Here is a 17,075-nt window from a genome sequence, read left to right on the forward strand (position 1 = left end):
TTTTTTTTTTTTTTTTTTTTTTTTTTTTTTTTTTTTTTTTTTTTGTGATTGTACACAGAATAATTGACATTTCAATCACTAAGATCTTATCTTTTTAATATAAGGGAAAATTAGCACCCATTTTACAAGAATGCAGTTCTGCTAGTGTTTAGGATAGATGCTTAGGAAGTGACGTGATGAAGAACTACCTTCATAAAGCTGATGGAAATACCAGTTTCTCTTCTGTTTGTTTTCTTTTCCTCTTTGTGTAGTGTTTCACTCTAACCAGCTACTTCCTTATAGAGCTACTGAGTCTTCCTCTGCTTTGATCTCTTTGCAGCTATTCTTTGGGGGAGATGTGAGTGTGGAAGCAAGTCTTTTGTTAGTGTTAATGCAGCCTTTGGGAAATGAAAGCCAAGATTAGAACAGTACTTTAGATGACACGCTTAAGATTCTGGGTCATGGGCTGGATTACTCAACAAGCCAGTTTCAGTTTTAAAACATGATGGAAAAAAAAAAATTGCAGAGTAATCTCAGTCTCTTTTTCCCCTTCCTTCCCTTTATTTCTCCCCTACTCCTTTTGTTCTCTTTTCCCTCCCGTCCTCCCTATTTCTTTTTAACCTTAGAAATACTTAGGAAGCTGTATGAACGTATTAGATTGCCAGTAGTTCCTATGTATGGCTGGTTTCCAGTCAAGCTTCGCACGTTTATTGGAGAACCCATTCCATATGATCCAAATATAACTGCTGAGGAACTGACTGCGAAGGTAAGATAAATATGCATGTAAATATATATTTTAAATATTGACTATTCTGATCAAAAGCACTAAAATATTCTTGTCTGGGTAATGATTTCTGCCGTGGAGGTAGTTGAAGTCGATAGAATTGTGCTAAACTTTGGACTTGCTTAACTTCCAGTGCCCCTCTTCAGTACTGTCTTTTATTACTACATCTTGCAAAAGTTCTTGGCCTTTTAATGTCAATCCTGTACTCTTTATTTGCTTCAAGAAACATCTCGCTTTAGAAATTAAGGAAGTTCAGTCACCTAAGAGTAGAGTACCGTGGGGTGGTTTAAAAAAAAACACGATATGTTCACTTCACCCAGGGAGAGTGTTTCTAGATCATTTAAAAAGTTACCAGTGAAGTCTTTCAACTATAGCAAATCTGTGGCCGCAGACTGATATTCCATAAAAAAAAAAAAATAAAAAACAATAAAAGCCATGTAATTCCATGATTTTGAAAGTCTATTTCGATTTCTGTTTCCTCCAACTTCTCTCCCAAGAAATTTGTTTTAGAATGTTCACTTTCTTCAGTTTAGGTGGTTTGTTAATTGTGAGGTCCTCATATTCATTCAGCTTCATGTTCATCAGTAGATTTCACAGTGCAGAGGTACAAGTCAGGTAAGTGTGGGTATGGAGCAGTCAGACTGAGGCGGCCAAAACAGCTGTGTTTGAAAGCTTCACAGAGGGTCATTTTTTTCATTCTGAAAACTTCACCCAAGAGAAAGGGATTTTTTTTACTGAATTGCAAGTATCGATTCAGTTGTCTGTCATCACCTGCTTATCCTCTGATTAGATCTCTGCAATATGAAATCTTGAAATGTCTGCATTGCCTTGTTTGTGGAGAACTGAGTGCATCCTTTGGGAGTTCAGTCGGACAGAGCCTCTTAGAGAAGTGCTGGTTGCAGGAGGAAGGTGTTTGAATCACTTGCTGCCGTGCTTTACTTTTGAACCTGTACCAAGGATCACTTTTCTCCTTGTTGAATGCTGGTTTTCCAAAGCAAGTAGGTCACTGTTCTGTCTCTGGCCTTAAGAGTTTAACAGTCTGTGATCCTGTAGGCGAAACAGAAAAGTTACTGTTACCTCACCCTAACTTTTACTTATTGCTCTGTTTTTCGGTGTTCTCCACAGAGCTATTATGTAACAGAATGGCTGCTATTAACTTCTTGGCCTGCAACATTTCTGGGTGAAAGTACTGCAGATATGCACTATTTTAGCTGTGATCTAAGCATACTTTACTGGACCAGCTACTTCAGGGGGCTTACACGCAGCCAAGACACAGTTGTGTTTCCAGTGCTGCTTCTGAGTTGGTGTAGAAGCAAAGTTCCTACATACTGAAAGAGTGTTACTGATGCAAACCTGGGCATAGACAGTAGTTCCAGGGTTGTAGCAGTATACAGATACTGACATGCATTAGAGATCTAGATCTCTTTGGTAGTTTACTTCAGCATCATTTTACTATTGCGTATCACTGATAGAGCTTGTGAACACAGCTACCAGAGATAAAAGCTAATTGTTTTCTAGTTTGTTTCCTAGCAATAATCCCACAGACACATCATGTGGGCTGAAATAACACTGAAAATAGTGTTGTCTACTTGCAGAAGATCTCCAATATAACGATGAAAAGATCCTAGAAATTATGTTAACACATGAACAACGTAAAGATGACCCCCAACTTTTCTCTTTCCTTGCAGACAAAAGCAGCACTCCAGGCTCTAATAGCCAAACATCAGAAAATACCAGGAAGTATACTGAGGGCTTTAATGGAACGATTTCAAACACGACAGAAAGAAGACTAAGGTCTTCTGAGTAAGCTACTATTTAGTTATGATATTCTTAAAGTCATATTAATAAATACTGTCCTAATGATGCTGTTGTATATTTTAAGATGAGACACTTTTCCCCTGTCCAGTGTCAGGCTTGGAAAGCACAAACTTTAAGTAATCCCTAATGAGGTAAACTTAACTTTTGACAAGTGCATTCCTTCATTGAAAATGTTTATGCAAAAATGACGCTGCAGTCTTTATATGTTCATTCTCTTGTCTTTCTTTTTTCCTTCTATTTCTTTTCACCCCCTCCCTCCCCTCGCCCCAGTCCCATGGTTGCTACTTAACCTGGATATTAGATCCACTATAGAGCTGAAGTTTCACTGTTTTAATCATTACCACTGCAACTAGCTTTTGTAGGCCAGGTTAACTGCAGCTATTTTCATCAGTAACATCTTTCTTCAGGTTGTTACTTCCATGCTGCTGAAAAATCGGTTGCTGACAGAAGCAGTTAACTTTCAGTGGCCTGCAGAACCACTAGCTATACCTGTAAAACCTGAGGTGGAAAATGTTTCATTTCACTGGGTTTGCTCAGAAAGTATTTGCATGAGTAGAGAGTGAAAGAACTGCGGTGAACAAAGCAGACTTGTTACAGAAACCACTCTGGTGTGTAGAGAATCACCACCCTGCAGCTTGGCTGCTGTTTCAAGCTGATCCATAATGGATATTTACCCTCACCTATAGTGCTGTCAGTGACTGAATACTCAGTGATTCTAAATCTGCAGGTTGTCCTTTGAACAAATGAACCAAGCACTTACACTTTAAGAAATGGAAATGAGATGAGTATTTGGTAACACAAGGTCAGAATGCTTTATTGTAAAGGAAACTTAAGAATGAATACAATGCTCCTTTAAAAAGAGATAATTCTTTGAAGGACAAGGTGCACATATATAGATAATATGGTATATATGTTAACTGTTAAACCTCCATATTTTCAAACATAGTTTGAAACAATCAGACTTGAGAGGGAAACTGTATACTTTGATTAGGTAAAAATAATTGAATGAACAGGAAGGAGTTGTAGAATTGGGATAATATTAAATTTTACTTTTTTTTTTTTTTTTTTTTTTTTCTTGAACTAAAACCTACATTTTTACTGTCAAGATAGAAAATGTCTGAAATGTTTCCTCTGATTGGCAGCAAGCATGATCTACAGTCCTTAAACTAGTAACTGAGAATGCTTTATTTTTGGGATGAGGACAAATTCCTTAAAGAAAGTCAAAAAAGGTTTTTCTTTTATATTGTGGTCTTGTTTCAATAGTGTTATGTTTTGACTTTTTCTTAAAAAACAAAACAAAACAAATGAACAAGAAACCCAAATTCAAAAAAAAAAGAAAAAAAAAAAAAAGTAGTTGTATTCAAATTAGTATCAATTCCCCTAAACACTTGAGCACACGTTCTGGTTTACTCTCCTTGAACTGAACAACAGTGGGATTATATAACTGCATGTGGATGATCGCCTACATTAGAATAATATCACAGTATGCAGTGATATTCTTAGAGTCTATGACTTGAAAAACCCCCAAAGATTACTTGTTTTATAATGTTACTTAATACCAAAAGCCTTCTGTTGGTGCTGAATTAAGTTTTTTGAAGCTTGGGTAAGAATTGTGTTATATTAAAGCAAATGCCCATTCTGAAGCTCTGAAAATGGTTTAGATTTTATTTAAAGGCAAGATAATCCTTCAGTTTTAGAAGAATTTATTTTTAAAAACATAGTGTTAACACTGTGCATCATTAAAACTGATAATGCCGAGACACTGCATTGGAGTGAAACATAGGTATGACTTTATTTTTAATGTCTGTCTTGAGGAAAATGTTCTATGTTGTGAAATTCTCAAAGGCAGCTGAACAAAACTAAACATTGAGGTTGTGTGTATGTAAAAGAAAACTCAGACAAAAAGATTCCAGTATGAATGAATGTACCTTTTGTGATCAGAGACCTTGTAAAAATTTGTTTTGCTAAATGTTGGATGTTTGATGCAATTTTTGTCCCTTTAAGATGAGTATAACAAATGAAGGACAGTATTGGTACTCTTTAAGTGTTCATATTCGTATAGGTCTTTCATATTTATTTCTATATATAAAATTGTATAGAAGACACCTTTCAAATAAAATTGACAGTTGGAACAGGCTCTGAGGTTTCATGTTGTGTTTGAACTAAACAAAATTATTCATGGCCTGCGCTGTTGAACCTTTAGTGGTTTTGAGGTGTGTGTAATATCCTTGGAAAGCTGTTCCCATCTAGTATCTGAATAAGGGGTGGTAGAATCCAAGCCCACAAAGGAATGTATTAAAGAAAAAAGTAACTCGGACAACAGTGGAAAATGGGACAAAAATCATGTGAGGAATAAGGTCTGAGTTCTAATAGTTGTATTCAGTTCTGCAGGAGGCCTTACGAGGCACTGCAATACCACTGTGGTTATATTTAAGATCCTGTGATAGAAAGTAAGTCATAAATACTGACTAATAAGATTTGTTTGTACATATTGAGTGTTTAAATGATTATCAATGATTTTTCATTGAAAAAGGGGGGCAGATCTGGAGACTTGTACAAATAAGATTAGAGTCCTCTTAGCTGATTTAGTTTACTGTGTGTTAGGCAGAATTATTTAAAAGAAATTTTCGAAGTGTTATTGTGGAGCACTAATTACCTGATTAGCCTTTGGATAGGCTGAAGACTTTCCAGGTTTCTCTGTGGAAACAGCACAACCAGGATGCACTTTTTTTTTAAAAGGTTGTTTTGGAGTAGGGGTGGAACGACTACAGTACTGATAGGTATTTGTCATTATTTCTCAGCAAGATAACAAGCCTCCTACCAGCCAGTTTACTGTCCTGTTGTGCAATAGCAGAGCTCACCCTGAACATCTATTATTAGGATGCTTTCTTATGAAATTAATCATTGCAGATACAAACTAGAGCACTTAATCAGCGTTGTCAACACAATTGTGTGGTTCATCTTGTATACTTGTCCACCAAATCCAATACCACTATGTTACACTCTGAAGAGAAAGATACAACTATGGTGACACTTCAATCAGCTCTGCAGTGTTTAATCCCTATTAAATCTGTCATAAACACTAACTTGGCTTTTTTTTATATTATTTTTGCACAAAAAAAAAAAAGTATCAAAAATAATTGTGCATGGAATTGCTGTATGAGCATTACTGTGGAAAACATGTAGTAAGAAAGGTAATCTCCAAAACATTTCTGCTATAACTTCATGAGGCTGTCTGATGTCACTTATCTTCTCAGTTCTGTTGACTTTGTGTCTACAAAGGTCTTCAACCATACAGATCAGTGATGCTAGCACTTTTTTCATTATTTTCTTTTAACTCAAACAATGATGTTAGGGGGAAGTTCTTTACAAGGAGAGTGGTTAGGCCCTGGAACGGGCTGCCCAGGGAGGTTGTGGATGCCCCGTCCTTGGATGTGTTTAAGGCCAGGTTGGACGGGGTCCTGGGCAACCTGATCTGAATGTGTGTGTTTGGTGGCCCTGCTAGGCAGGGGGGTTGGAACTACATGATCCTTGAGGTCCCTTCCAACCCGGGTGATTCTGTGATTCTGTGTGAATGGTCTCAAAGCAAATTACTCTTCTCATTGTGGGTTATTTGCAATATTTGCTTGCCTGCTTTTATTAAACAGTTTTGTTGTGCACAGACTACTAGGATCTTGACTTTTGGTCACTACATCCATTCAGTCCATGTCACATGCTCCTTCCTAAAACCTCTTTAAATTGTTGTAGTGATCTCGCCATGTCGGAAAATTGATCACTTAAAACATGCAATAGACTTCCAGATTGTAGGATGCATGTGTTTTTAAACAGACTTTTCTATACTTTGTCACCCTTGTGTGTGTGAAACATTTCATGTAGTTGGGATGCCATTTGGAATTAACATCAGGCTGCACACACAAAGTGAAGGCAGTATTTTTCTCCCCTTCTATGAAGCTGAATCAGCTGCTATAGAGCAGAACCTATTCTATCAGGCCTTGTGTTATAGCCACCACATCTAAACAAGACCATTTAATTTCACTCAGGTATTTCTGTCTGACACACACAGTAAACAGAATTGAGTCCTGTTGCAGATATCCCTGTTCTTCATGTATCCTAGAATGAGTTTTTCTTTTTTTTTTTTTTTTTTGCTAATATTGGTTTCAGGTGTTGAGTCTTTGCCATGCTCAGAGTAGCTCCAGACTTCCTTTGGTTGCTACTTACACAGGAACAAAAATATAAAACCCAATAGGCATTTGTTAGTTCTCTTTTTGATCTATTTGAAGTCTACCAAAGATACCTAGAAGTGTTTCTGAGCTTCTGTTGCAACTTTTGTGATTGAACTGCCGGCTCTCTGGGTGTTTCTTTAATGGCCAGATTTCCTTAGAGTATGAAAACTACTTTTCTAATGGATCAACCAAAATTTGGAAGTGCTCTGTCCCTTCTGAAATGGATTAGTTTTCTATAGTCTATTGTAGACTGGATTAATTTTCTAAGCTAGCTAGCACAGCAGTCAAAGGCTTGCTTGGCTGCTTTTTTCTTCTTTTGGCTGCAGATTTTCACATTCCAGGCAAACTTTTTGGCATGCTAATTTTGCTTTGTGAGAACTTGAGAGAAGAAGCGTCTTGTAATTTGGCCCAGTCTCTGAAGGCAGTAATGAAAAATATGAAACGACCCACAAGTGAAACAATCACACCCTGACCCCAAACTAAATCTGGAATGCTAATTCTGGACAATCTTGAGTCAGATTTCATAGAAATAAAACTGCCTTGCCCTTTTTAATCCTTGCAAAGACCTGCTGCTGGCAGCTCTCGTGTTTCCAAGGCTAAACTTGCTTCTGAGTTGAGCAATCATGGAGAGCTTTTGGATGAAGTATTCTCAGGAGAAGTGTTCAACAGCCCTGAGGGCCTGTTGGGAGCATGCTAAAAAAACAATAAACTATAGTGGAAGATAGCTAGTAGTCAGTCCCATAGTAGGCTTACTCATCTGGCAATAGGACATCAAGGGTAGCTGTAGCTCACTGAAATCCAGCTATCAAGCATGCTTCCTACCAAATTTCTCTCTCCACCAGTAGTGTTCAGTGGCTCAAGTATCCTCAGCTATCTTCCTCAGGTACAGCTTAACAGACACTAGAAATTACGGCTGGGGAGCTGATTCAGTCAAATTCCAGTCTTTGTACACATCTTACCACCACACTTAATGATTCTCCTGAGAGCAAACCCTACAAGGGAAACCTTCTGGCAATTAAAAAAGCTTTATCTAAAAGAGCCTCTGGTACTTTGTGTTATACATATGGTATCCACAAATACCATTTTTGGAAGGTGATAAGGTTTCCACATTGCAGCTATGATAGATGAACTGGCAGAGCTCTTAACGCTGTGCAAGTTATTCAGCCCTTCTGGTGGAACATTTGGGTTGTGTATAGACCTGAAGTTGTGCTGATCTCACCAGTTTTCAGCTTGCTATGGTTACTCTGCGCCTGGTGCCTCTAAATTACTTTAGAGCTTTCCTTGTGTTACGGATGTATGGTTTGGCAAACCATTGGAAATTTGCTTTTGTTGCTGTCTGCTGAAGAGTACAGAGAACTCAGCGTGTAGGCAGCTAAGCACCTACCAGTGTGCAGCAACACATGTAACAGAGCAGTGGGAGTAGAGAGATGACCTAAAAAGGCAGACAGAAAATCTCAGCCAACAGAGTGCATTAATCTCTCTCTTTTTTAAAAATTTAATTTCTTTTGTTTTTTGTTGGTTTTTTTTGTTTGTTTGTTTCTTGCTTCTTAACTTCTTCTGACTATTAATGGCTACAGGGCCAGATACTAGCTAATCTTATTACTTACTCAGCACCATGTCTATGTGTGTGCATGATCCCATTTGTTCTGTGTAAACAGGAACCTGGAACTTACTTCAGCTGCTATTGCAAGAGGAACAGCAGGCCATTATTATTCTATCTACCTGCTGCTTTGAGAATGCCAAGATGATATCTTTCATACTTGCTTTGTCATTATTCTGCTTAATCATTTTTTATCAGTTTGTGGACTAAGTAGTTTCTGTAGATGTGCTGACTTCTAATAGAACTTCTCTTAAATCAGGCAGCGAAACATGGGGTGTACCATGACAGCAAACAAATAGGGGTTCCTAGAGCCCAAGTTTCAGATGTTCATACAGATTGCCTACAGTGTAGGAGCTAACTGTATAGGAATGTTTTTGTTTTTTTATCAGCTGGAAGTTACACCTCTGGAGGATTTGGGCCCCATTTCCAATGTCTGAAATGGACAGCATCCACATTAGCAGCATGCTCGCATTCAGACAAATAAAGCCTGGAATGCTCAGGACTGAAAGGAGCATTGCCACTCCAACAAACATTTGCAATACTGATTATTCTGAGCTCCAGAGTAACACACAAAGGAACAGCAGGTTTGACAATGGGAGAAACACACATACTCATATATGAGGGATTGTGAGCTACCAATTTCACCCAGAGAAAAGGGGGATCACTTTAAAAAGACCAATACTCTTTTTGGGGTTGTTCTTCAGAAGGAGTTTTGTCTCCTTGGCAAGCTGTCCTGTTTCACCAGTCGCTCGTGCTTTCCAGGCAGTGTGCCAAGCAAGAGATGACAGAGGAGACATGAAGAAGGAAAACATACAAACCTGTAGTATCAACCTTTTTGTGACAAGATGAGGATGTGCTACCTCCAATTCAATCAGATTTGATAATAAATTACTGGGAACAGCTCCTGTTTTGCAACTGAGTAAAAGGCATTTGGCTATACATCAGTAAGCTGCATCAAGAGAAGGTGGAAGTGATTCATCCCATTGTAAATGCCCTGCTGCTGGGGTGGAGTGAAATCAATGTGAAGAGATTCAGCAGGTGGTGGCAGCTCGTTGAAGTAAATAAATCAAATGAAGAAAACATGACTATTCCCAGGTAATTCACATGCTGGCTATCAAAGTTTCTCTTTCTGAGAACCCATACTGCTCTGTGCATGTGCTGGATTTACCTTTTCTTGAAGTGGAGAAAGCTGAAAGATGATTACTGCCAACAATTCACTGGCCTTACAAGACCCCATAAAAAATGAAAACTTGATCCCACACAGGGCTGAGTTTTGAGTCTTTGCTTTTTGTCCTTTCATTTTTGTCCTTACAATTTGCTCCTTTGCTCAGCAAACAGTGTTGCTCCTCACCAATTTCTGCTGCCCCCGGCACTGAAATGGATTAATATTCAGCAATAATTCTTAAGTTTGAAAAGCTGTAAAATGCAAGATAGCTCAGTGTTGCTCAGATATTGCAGTTGTTCCTGTTTTTAAGATGAAAATAAAAAAACAAAAACAACCCAACATGTTTTATACTCCCGATCTGCAAAGACCTTTCAAGCGTCTTTCTGGATGCTTGTTTCAGACTTCCCAATACAGATGCAATAACTGCTAGCATGGAATAAAAACCAGTACTGCATTGCCTTTGCGGGCATCTAAGGACAAACACAGGAAGGATCTTTGCATGGGGAAGTTTACAGTGTGAACATTTTGCCTTTTTTTTTTTACTTTTATTTTTCCCTCAGGCATATTGGCTGAAAGTTTGCAGCCAGTGTTTCTGATGTCAGAAACAATGAGGGCATGAGAGTTTAAAAGCGTTGTTGCCTTGGCATGAATGGAAAACCACACTGCAGAAGCAGAGGTTATTCCTCTGAATATTTCAGCTGAGCTTCTCTGGGCTTTAATACCAAATTCTGTGTTTGCATCCTGACAAGGCGCAGAAGAAGCTCCAGTTGGGGCTGCATACCAGTTAGAACAGCAGTGATGTGAAGTGGCACATGGAGAGCAAGTTATTCACACAGCTTGATATGGACTGAAAAAGCCAGCATGGGAGGGGCCTTTGCTGCAGAATAACTTAAACCTGGACATTTGGAGCCTGTAAAGAACCAAGAGACAGCACACAAACCTCTCTATGCGTGGGCAGCAGCTGGTGGTGTCCAGCTCCATTTCTCACTTCCCCATCATGCCAGGCTGTGTGTCTCCTCTCTGGCTCTTCCTTCTCCTTCTGCGTGACCTGACCTGGATGCTTGCAACTTCACTTCTGGGCACCATGTCTTTGTGTATTTGTCCCTAAATCAGGCAATTGTAAGAGATATAACAATGAGATCTTGAAATCAGAAGCTTATCTCTTTCTTCTTACTGCACCAGGTGCCTGGTAAAGTAAACAAGTAAATCATCTATCAAGAGATCTGGCTTCCTGTGTGAATTCAAATGGCACCTCCTTAGAACTGCTTTTGAATTGAGATAGTAGATAATGCAGAGCAAATTATTGCTTCTGATAACTCAGGTTTCAGAGAAATGTCAGATGAATTCTTCAAGGCAAGCTGTAATGAACACAAGGCTTTTATGTTCTTCCAAGATTTTTTGTTTTTCTCTAAGGCTGCCCTGTTTTTTCTTCTTCATCCCTTAGGAAATAGGAGAGCTATGATCTCAAAATATGTTGCATGTGTGCACAGAAGAAAAAAGTACTCTGAAGGATAAAAGTGCTACCGAACACTTCCCTTCCTACTTCAGTTCTGCTTCAGGCAGAAAGAGAAAGAGAGCACATTATCTCTGTGCACAGGAAGAAGCATCCTGTGGCATAGAATGCTGGTGAAACAAATTATCTATGCAGAAAAAGTTAATTAAAGAAGAGGTTTTGTGAGATCTGTATTCTCAACAATATTAAAATGAGTTAAAGTTCAACTTTCTCATGTCTTACTTGTATGCTCTGCTGGGGAATGTCATACCAGACTGGAAATACATTGCAGTGACTTCTCAGCCACAGCTCAGGGAGGGGTGTATCATACCAGGTCATCAGCCCATTTCACCATGTAAACCAAGGCACACACTGGTTTGGACTGCTTCAGATCATGGGTAAACATTCCCACAGCGCAATGTGCCTTTGTACAGTTCCATTGGGTTGAGTGGCAAGTAACGAATGAAGACCATCACCAATACTCATGTGCTCAGCAGGAGACACAAGAAACTTTCAGGTGGGCAGTTAACCACAGGTGACATCACATAGGTGATTGAGTAGCTGGATGGGACAGCAGCAGAAGCTTTCCTTTTGGTTCCCTGCTTTCCAGCCCACATTTTAAGCTCGTAACATGATGAAGAGGAAAAGGAGGCAGCGTGTCAGAGGTCCATCCGAGCTCTGAAAATAAATCTGGACAGCACTCTTTGGATCTTTCCAAGAACATTTCTTATTCAATTGCAAATGTTGGGAAGATGTCTGATTGTAATAATCCCTACAGGGAAGCCAAAGATGGAAGTTTTGCTTTGTAATTCTTTCTGTAACAGAGCCTCATGGAGGTGCAAGGCAAGATAAATTACTTTACATGCTAGATTAGTGCACCACTTCAATGAAATCCTGTCCCATTAGGGTGTTGATAAGAAACCTGGGAGATGCATCACCCAGCACAATCTATTAGCTATAGATTGGGATAAGGTGATGAGTCCAAACATAAAAAACTGCTAACAATGGATAAGTGAAATTGGATAGCTCTAACTTTAAAGATTTGGTAGGTCAGATATTAAAGCAAAAGCCAACCTAGAGGCTAAACTTGACTAATTGGCTACAAGTCATGCATAGGAATTCATGCCACTTTAAAGAAGGACGGGACCATAAGGTGCATTTATTCCAAATTGCCAGCACTGTGGTGCCTGCTGTTGGCTGGGGCAGAGCTGCAACCCCTCGTTGAGCAATAGAGCTTCTCACAGGAAACAAACCAGCCCATTCCCCCTCCATCATACCCCAACACTGAACTTAAACTTCAACCTTGTTTTTCCCTTACACGCTCATGAAACATTGTGCTGTGCATACTGCTCACATGATATTTCCTCATTTTTCATATATATTTTTAAATGCTATGTTTTATTTCATTTTTTTAGATATGATGACAAGTGACCATATCAAAGTCCGAGAATTTGCATGTCAGCAAAAAAGATGAAGCTGGAGGCAAACGGTGACACAGGATACCTACCAGAGCACTCTGACCAGCCAGAGGAATTGATCTGTGGGCAAGTTTCCTGCTGCTATCAGGACGTTGGTAGGACACTCCTGAGGATGCGAGACCTCTGGCCAAATGCCACATAGGCACAAGGTAACCTCGTAGCTTCTTTCCCACTCTGCGCTGGCATGGAGGGCTGGAATCAAAATCGCTGTGAGAAGGTGACAACATTTGAAATGAAGACTCAGATGTAACAGATGGCAAGCACAGCCCCAAGCAAAAGTAGATTCCCAAAGGAAAGCACAAAAACAAATACCAAACAGGCCTTTAAAGTAAATGAACAAACAAACAAACAAACAAAAAGAGAAAGCCTTAAAGGGAAATTCTTGGAAAAGTTACAAAATCATCTGAGAGAAAAGAAAGATGGGGAGGAACAAATGTGCAATAAGGAAAGTGTGCTTTGCATAATGCTGCCCACTCCATCTGAAGGAGCCTCCAGATGTTCCGTGTTACTCTCATGTGACTGTGAGTTGTGAAATAACTGGTGTGCTGCAAAGTGAGAAAATCAACGCTGTGTTCTAGGCAGCTTCTGATATCAAGGGAACGGCAGAACTACTTATTTGGTAGAATTTGCTTCAGAGCATGTTTCAGAATTAGCTCATCACTCACAACAACACCTTTTACAAGTCGATGTGAGTTGTCTCCTTGGGAAAAAGCAGCTGGCAGATGAGGCAGTCAAAACCTATTTTTCCAAAAGCAGCCTCTGATCTGAACATAGAGACACTGTGAGTATTCAGTCTGAAAAACAAGGGCTGCATTTTTCAAAACTGCTGAGCTTTGCTGGGTCCTATCTGAGAGTGCTGGAACTGCAAGCCCTGACCACCCTCCAGAATGATGCCAGAGCAAGCTCCAGCTGAACCACTCATTTCCCACAGACATCATTGCCAGTGACTTTTTGTTGCTGACTGCAGGTGGAAACAAGCATCCCTGCTGTGCATGTTGTAAGCCCAGAGCCTCAATGACAATCTAAATCAGAAATAGATGGAGACGACCAACAGGAAAGGCAGATGCTTCTGGCACCAGGCCTATGCTCAGACAACTTTCACCTTAATTTTATTGAGACTTTTTTTTTTTTTGTGCAGCAGTGGAATTGATCAAGTTCCAAATCTGTACTAACTATAGAGATACCAAAAATTTAAAATCAGTATAAGGTTAACTTGCTTAAAACTTTGAGATTGCTTGGAGAAGAATCACAGGAGTCCACATATCGGTAATAATCCATTTGCTCAGTTTCCTTATTTATATAATAGAGTACATAAGCTTATCATTCCATGTTTTGAGACTTTATTCTTGAATTGCTGTCTCTGAGCTATCTGCTTGGTTAACAATGCACATATGGCAGTAACACAATGGTTGGTAACACTTACTGTGCTTATTGGTGTGCTCAGGGCAGTACAGCTTATGCTCACAGCACTTAATTAGAACCTGACTGAAAAGAAATGGCTTGATTGCTGGAAGACCCAGTAGGAATAAGTCTTCAGCTTTGTATATAGCTTTCTATGAATGAGAAATCTTTCCAAGTGGGAAAAACTGAGTGCTTAAGAATGAATACAATATGCATGAGCTGGTGTGCCTGACCACGGGTCCGAAGTGCTGCCACAGCAAACAGACTATACAGAATAGCACTTTCCTACTTTCCTGTCTCATTTCTATAGCACAGAATTTAGTGAAAAGATGTGTCTTATAACTGCAGTACAAAGGAAAAGAACTGTCCATCTCTGGTCGGCCTATCCAAGATTCCCATTGCGGTGGTAGGAAGATACAGCTCCCTTCCATACAAACGGGTCTGTGTGTACTTTATGAGCTAAGTTAACTGAGTGAATGTAGTGTTAACTACATATGAAATAAGTAGAGAAAAAACATACTTGGATAATTTTGCCAAGGCACTTGGGGCTTTTATTACCAAGTCTCTATATTTAGTTCATCAGCAAGTTTTTCTACAGGAACCATAGCCATTTCTCAATCTCTCTCTCTCTGTTTTTTATGGTTTTTTTTTTTTTTTTTTTTTAAAGTAAGGAGAGGTGAGAACTGCTCTGAATAAGCACTGTTCAAGCAGCCTATAAAAACTTCTCCACTTCTTTTCTTTGTTAAGAATCTATTTAAACTGTCTGTTATCATTGTTTAGCTTAAAAAGAAACTGCTTTGCTTCTTACATGTCACAAGCTTACATTAAAAGCATCCTGGACAAGGCTTTTGCATCAGTGGTCAATAATTTGCCTAAAAAATATGTCAATTCAATCCTTTTACCCCAAGGTATGTAGTCCCACACCATGGCAGCTACTCACCCACTTAATGCTCTTTGACCTCACCAATTATAAAATTATTGGATATCATCAAATGACTTTCCAGTACCCAAGATTGTGGCTTTGATGACTTCTGTGCCTGATTCACATGATTGGTTAAGAAAGTTATTTATGAGCATGTTTCTATCTGGTGAGGTTTTATTTTTATTTTTATTTTTATTTTTTTTGTGTGTGTGTATGTGTGTGTGTGGTTTTGTTTGTTTCTTTGATGGGGATTTGCAGGGTTACAGAGACTGAGGATCTTAACTCTTGTGAATAACTCTTGTGAAATAGGGCAGTTACCAGTTATGTTGTTGGAGTGCTCCTCCTTCCATTGCACTTTGCCAATTTACAATAACAAACTGCTTTGTCTTTAGCCAAACTACAAGACATGTAGTCAACAAATGCAAATTCAGTTACCTGTGGTATATATCTAGGTAGATAGTAGATAGATCTTTCTCTGAACTCACAGTAATTATTTAGTGCTTGATGGATTGTTTTCCCTGGCCTCTCTTTCTTGGTCACCTCAGCTAGGCCAACAAGCATTTAAGAAGGAGGGGGGGCATGGCTAAGGGACAGAAGGGCTGATGGATTTGGGTACTTTATTTGAGCACAAGCTCCTGGTGCTGTTTAGGGTGGCATTACATGCCCAAATGTAGCAATGAAGTCCTGGAGGGGTATTAAGATCATTGAAAGTGCTGCCAAAATCAGAACTTGTGTAATGATCTAATAATTAAAGGCACTTGTCCAAGAGGCAGGAGGAGAAGAAACAAAACCCTCCTCAACCCCAGGGGATTTGAACACAGGAAGATCAAGGAAGCTGCATCTTTCCTGGAGTTTCTCCTAGCTATTGTGTTCAGGACGAGGCTGGGTGAGGCCCGTCACTCCCTTGCCTTCTGTTGCATGGGGATCACTGCTTGGTAGGTAGTGATGCTTTCAGGAGACAGAGGAGAGGATGAAAACAGCAGCGCGCTGTCTCCTGTTCCCTGTGAGCCACTTCAGGTGCTGGAGGAGTTCTGGGTTTCTGCACTCCTCACTCTGTATTCCTTGTGGCTGAAATGCTTCAAGAGCCATGAGAACCACAGTCCAGAAATCTCCCCCTTTCCAAGGGAGCATCCTTATTACCTGGCAGCAGGGTCTGTGCCCTCCACAGGGCTGAGGAATATGGGCCTGCTCCATGGGCAGTTTTTTGGGAGGCCTTCCTTCCAAACATCACTCAGGGCCCAGACCTGGGTACCCAGAGCACCCTGCTCTGCTGCTCTTGGGGTGAAGTGCCTGTGGGCTGTCTGGTGGCTTCCTCGGGGTCCCTGCTGTGACACCACTGGTAAAGTTGTCCACATCCCATAGGGATCTCTCAACTCTTCTACAGCAACCAGAAGTGGCTTAGGAACTGCTCACGCCACTCCTGTGCTCGAACATAGAGCTCTTTTGATGATATTATTGACTGTATTGTAGAATAGTTAGAGGTGGAAAGGCCCTTTGGAGATCATCAGGCCAATTCTTTGTCAAAACAAGGCCAGCTTTGGGCTTGTTCAGTAATGATGTTGAAAGATGGCATCTTTTGCTGATCCATCATTTTAAGAGAGTTTTTAAAGAAGACTCTAGAGCCATGGTAAAATGACCACAGTGTACTTTATTTAATGATTTTGGTACCTTGTGTTGCAATAAAATAAAAAAAATCTACAAAATCCAAATATATAAAATTTTCAAGTTTTCCTTTTTAAGTTTTACAAGAAAAATCAAGTTGTAACCAAGGAAATTTGTTAGTATGAAGCACTACTTTCAACTTCATTTCATCACAAATTGCAACTTACTTAACAGACCAAAAGAACTATGGTACTGCAGTACATCAAATACTTCACACACTGTGTTCTTTACTATAGCACATGTAACCTCTGCCAGGGAGACAGCAGTCTCTAGCCGATAAAGACACTCTTCACAATCTGAATTCTAAAGGAATGTTTGTATACACGGAATTGGAATATATATATTTACAGGAAGATTCTTTTTTTAGTAACTATTTTGATTCTTCATTTCAAATAAAATACCAAATACATTTTTACAATGTTTACAAGTCAAAGCACAAGTTCTGCAATGATTATCATTCACCTCAAGTCACTGTGCTTGTACTGGGGGGATATCTACACTGCTCCATAAACACAAATGTGATCTTCTGTAACTTTATTTCTGCAATGGTG

At 39.5% G+C, this 17,075-nt stretch overlaps 1 protein-coding gene across 8 annotated transcripts in view; it reads left to right on the forward strand.

Moving 5' to 3' along the window:
• LOC122171848 (transmembrane protein 68) overlaps nucleotides 1-16,565 on the forward strand; it is a 29,966-nt gene extending 13,401 nt beyond the window's left edge. For 3 of the 8 annotated variants that reach the window (XM_042839640.1, XM_042839646.1, XM_042839645.1), the window contains exons 6-7: nucleotides 606-745; nucleotides 2,452-4,717. In XM_042839640.1, the coding sequence (XP_042695574.1) occupies nucleotides 606-745; nucleotides 2,452-2,556 (245 nt within the window). In that variant the 3' untranslated portion in view covers nucleotides 2,557-4,717. The other 5 variants (XR_006172110.1, XM_042839643.1, XM_042839642.1 and 2 more) reach the window with 5 other exon arrangements.
• Nucleotides 16,566-17,075: the final 510 nt, after the last annotated feature.

Source organism: Centrocercus urophasianus, unplaced genomic scaffold (genome assembly GCF_019232065.1).
Source record: "Centrocercus urophasianus isolate 14NV4802_14NV808 unplaced genomic scaffold, USGS_Curo_1.0 seq_11, whole genome shotgun sequence".
NCBI lineage: Eukaryota > Metazoa > Chordata > Aves > Galliformes > Phasianidae > Centrocercus > Centrocercus urophasianus.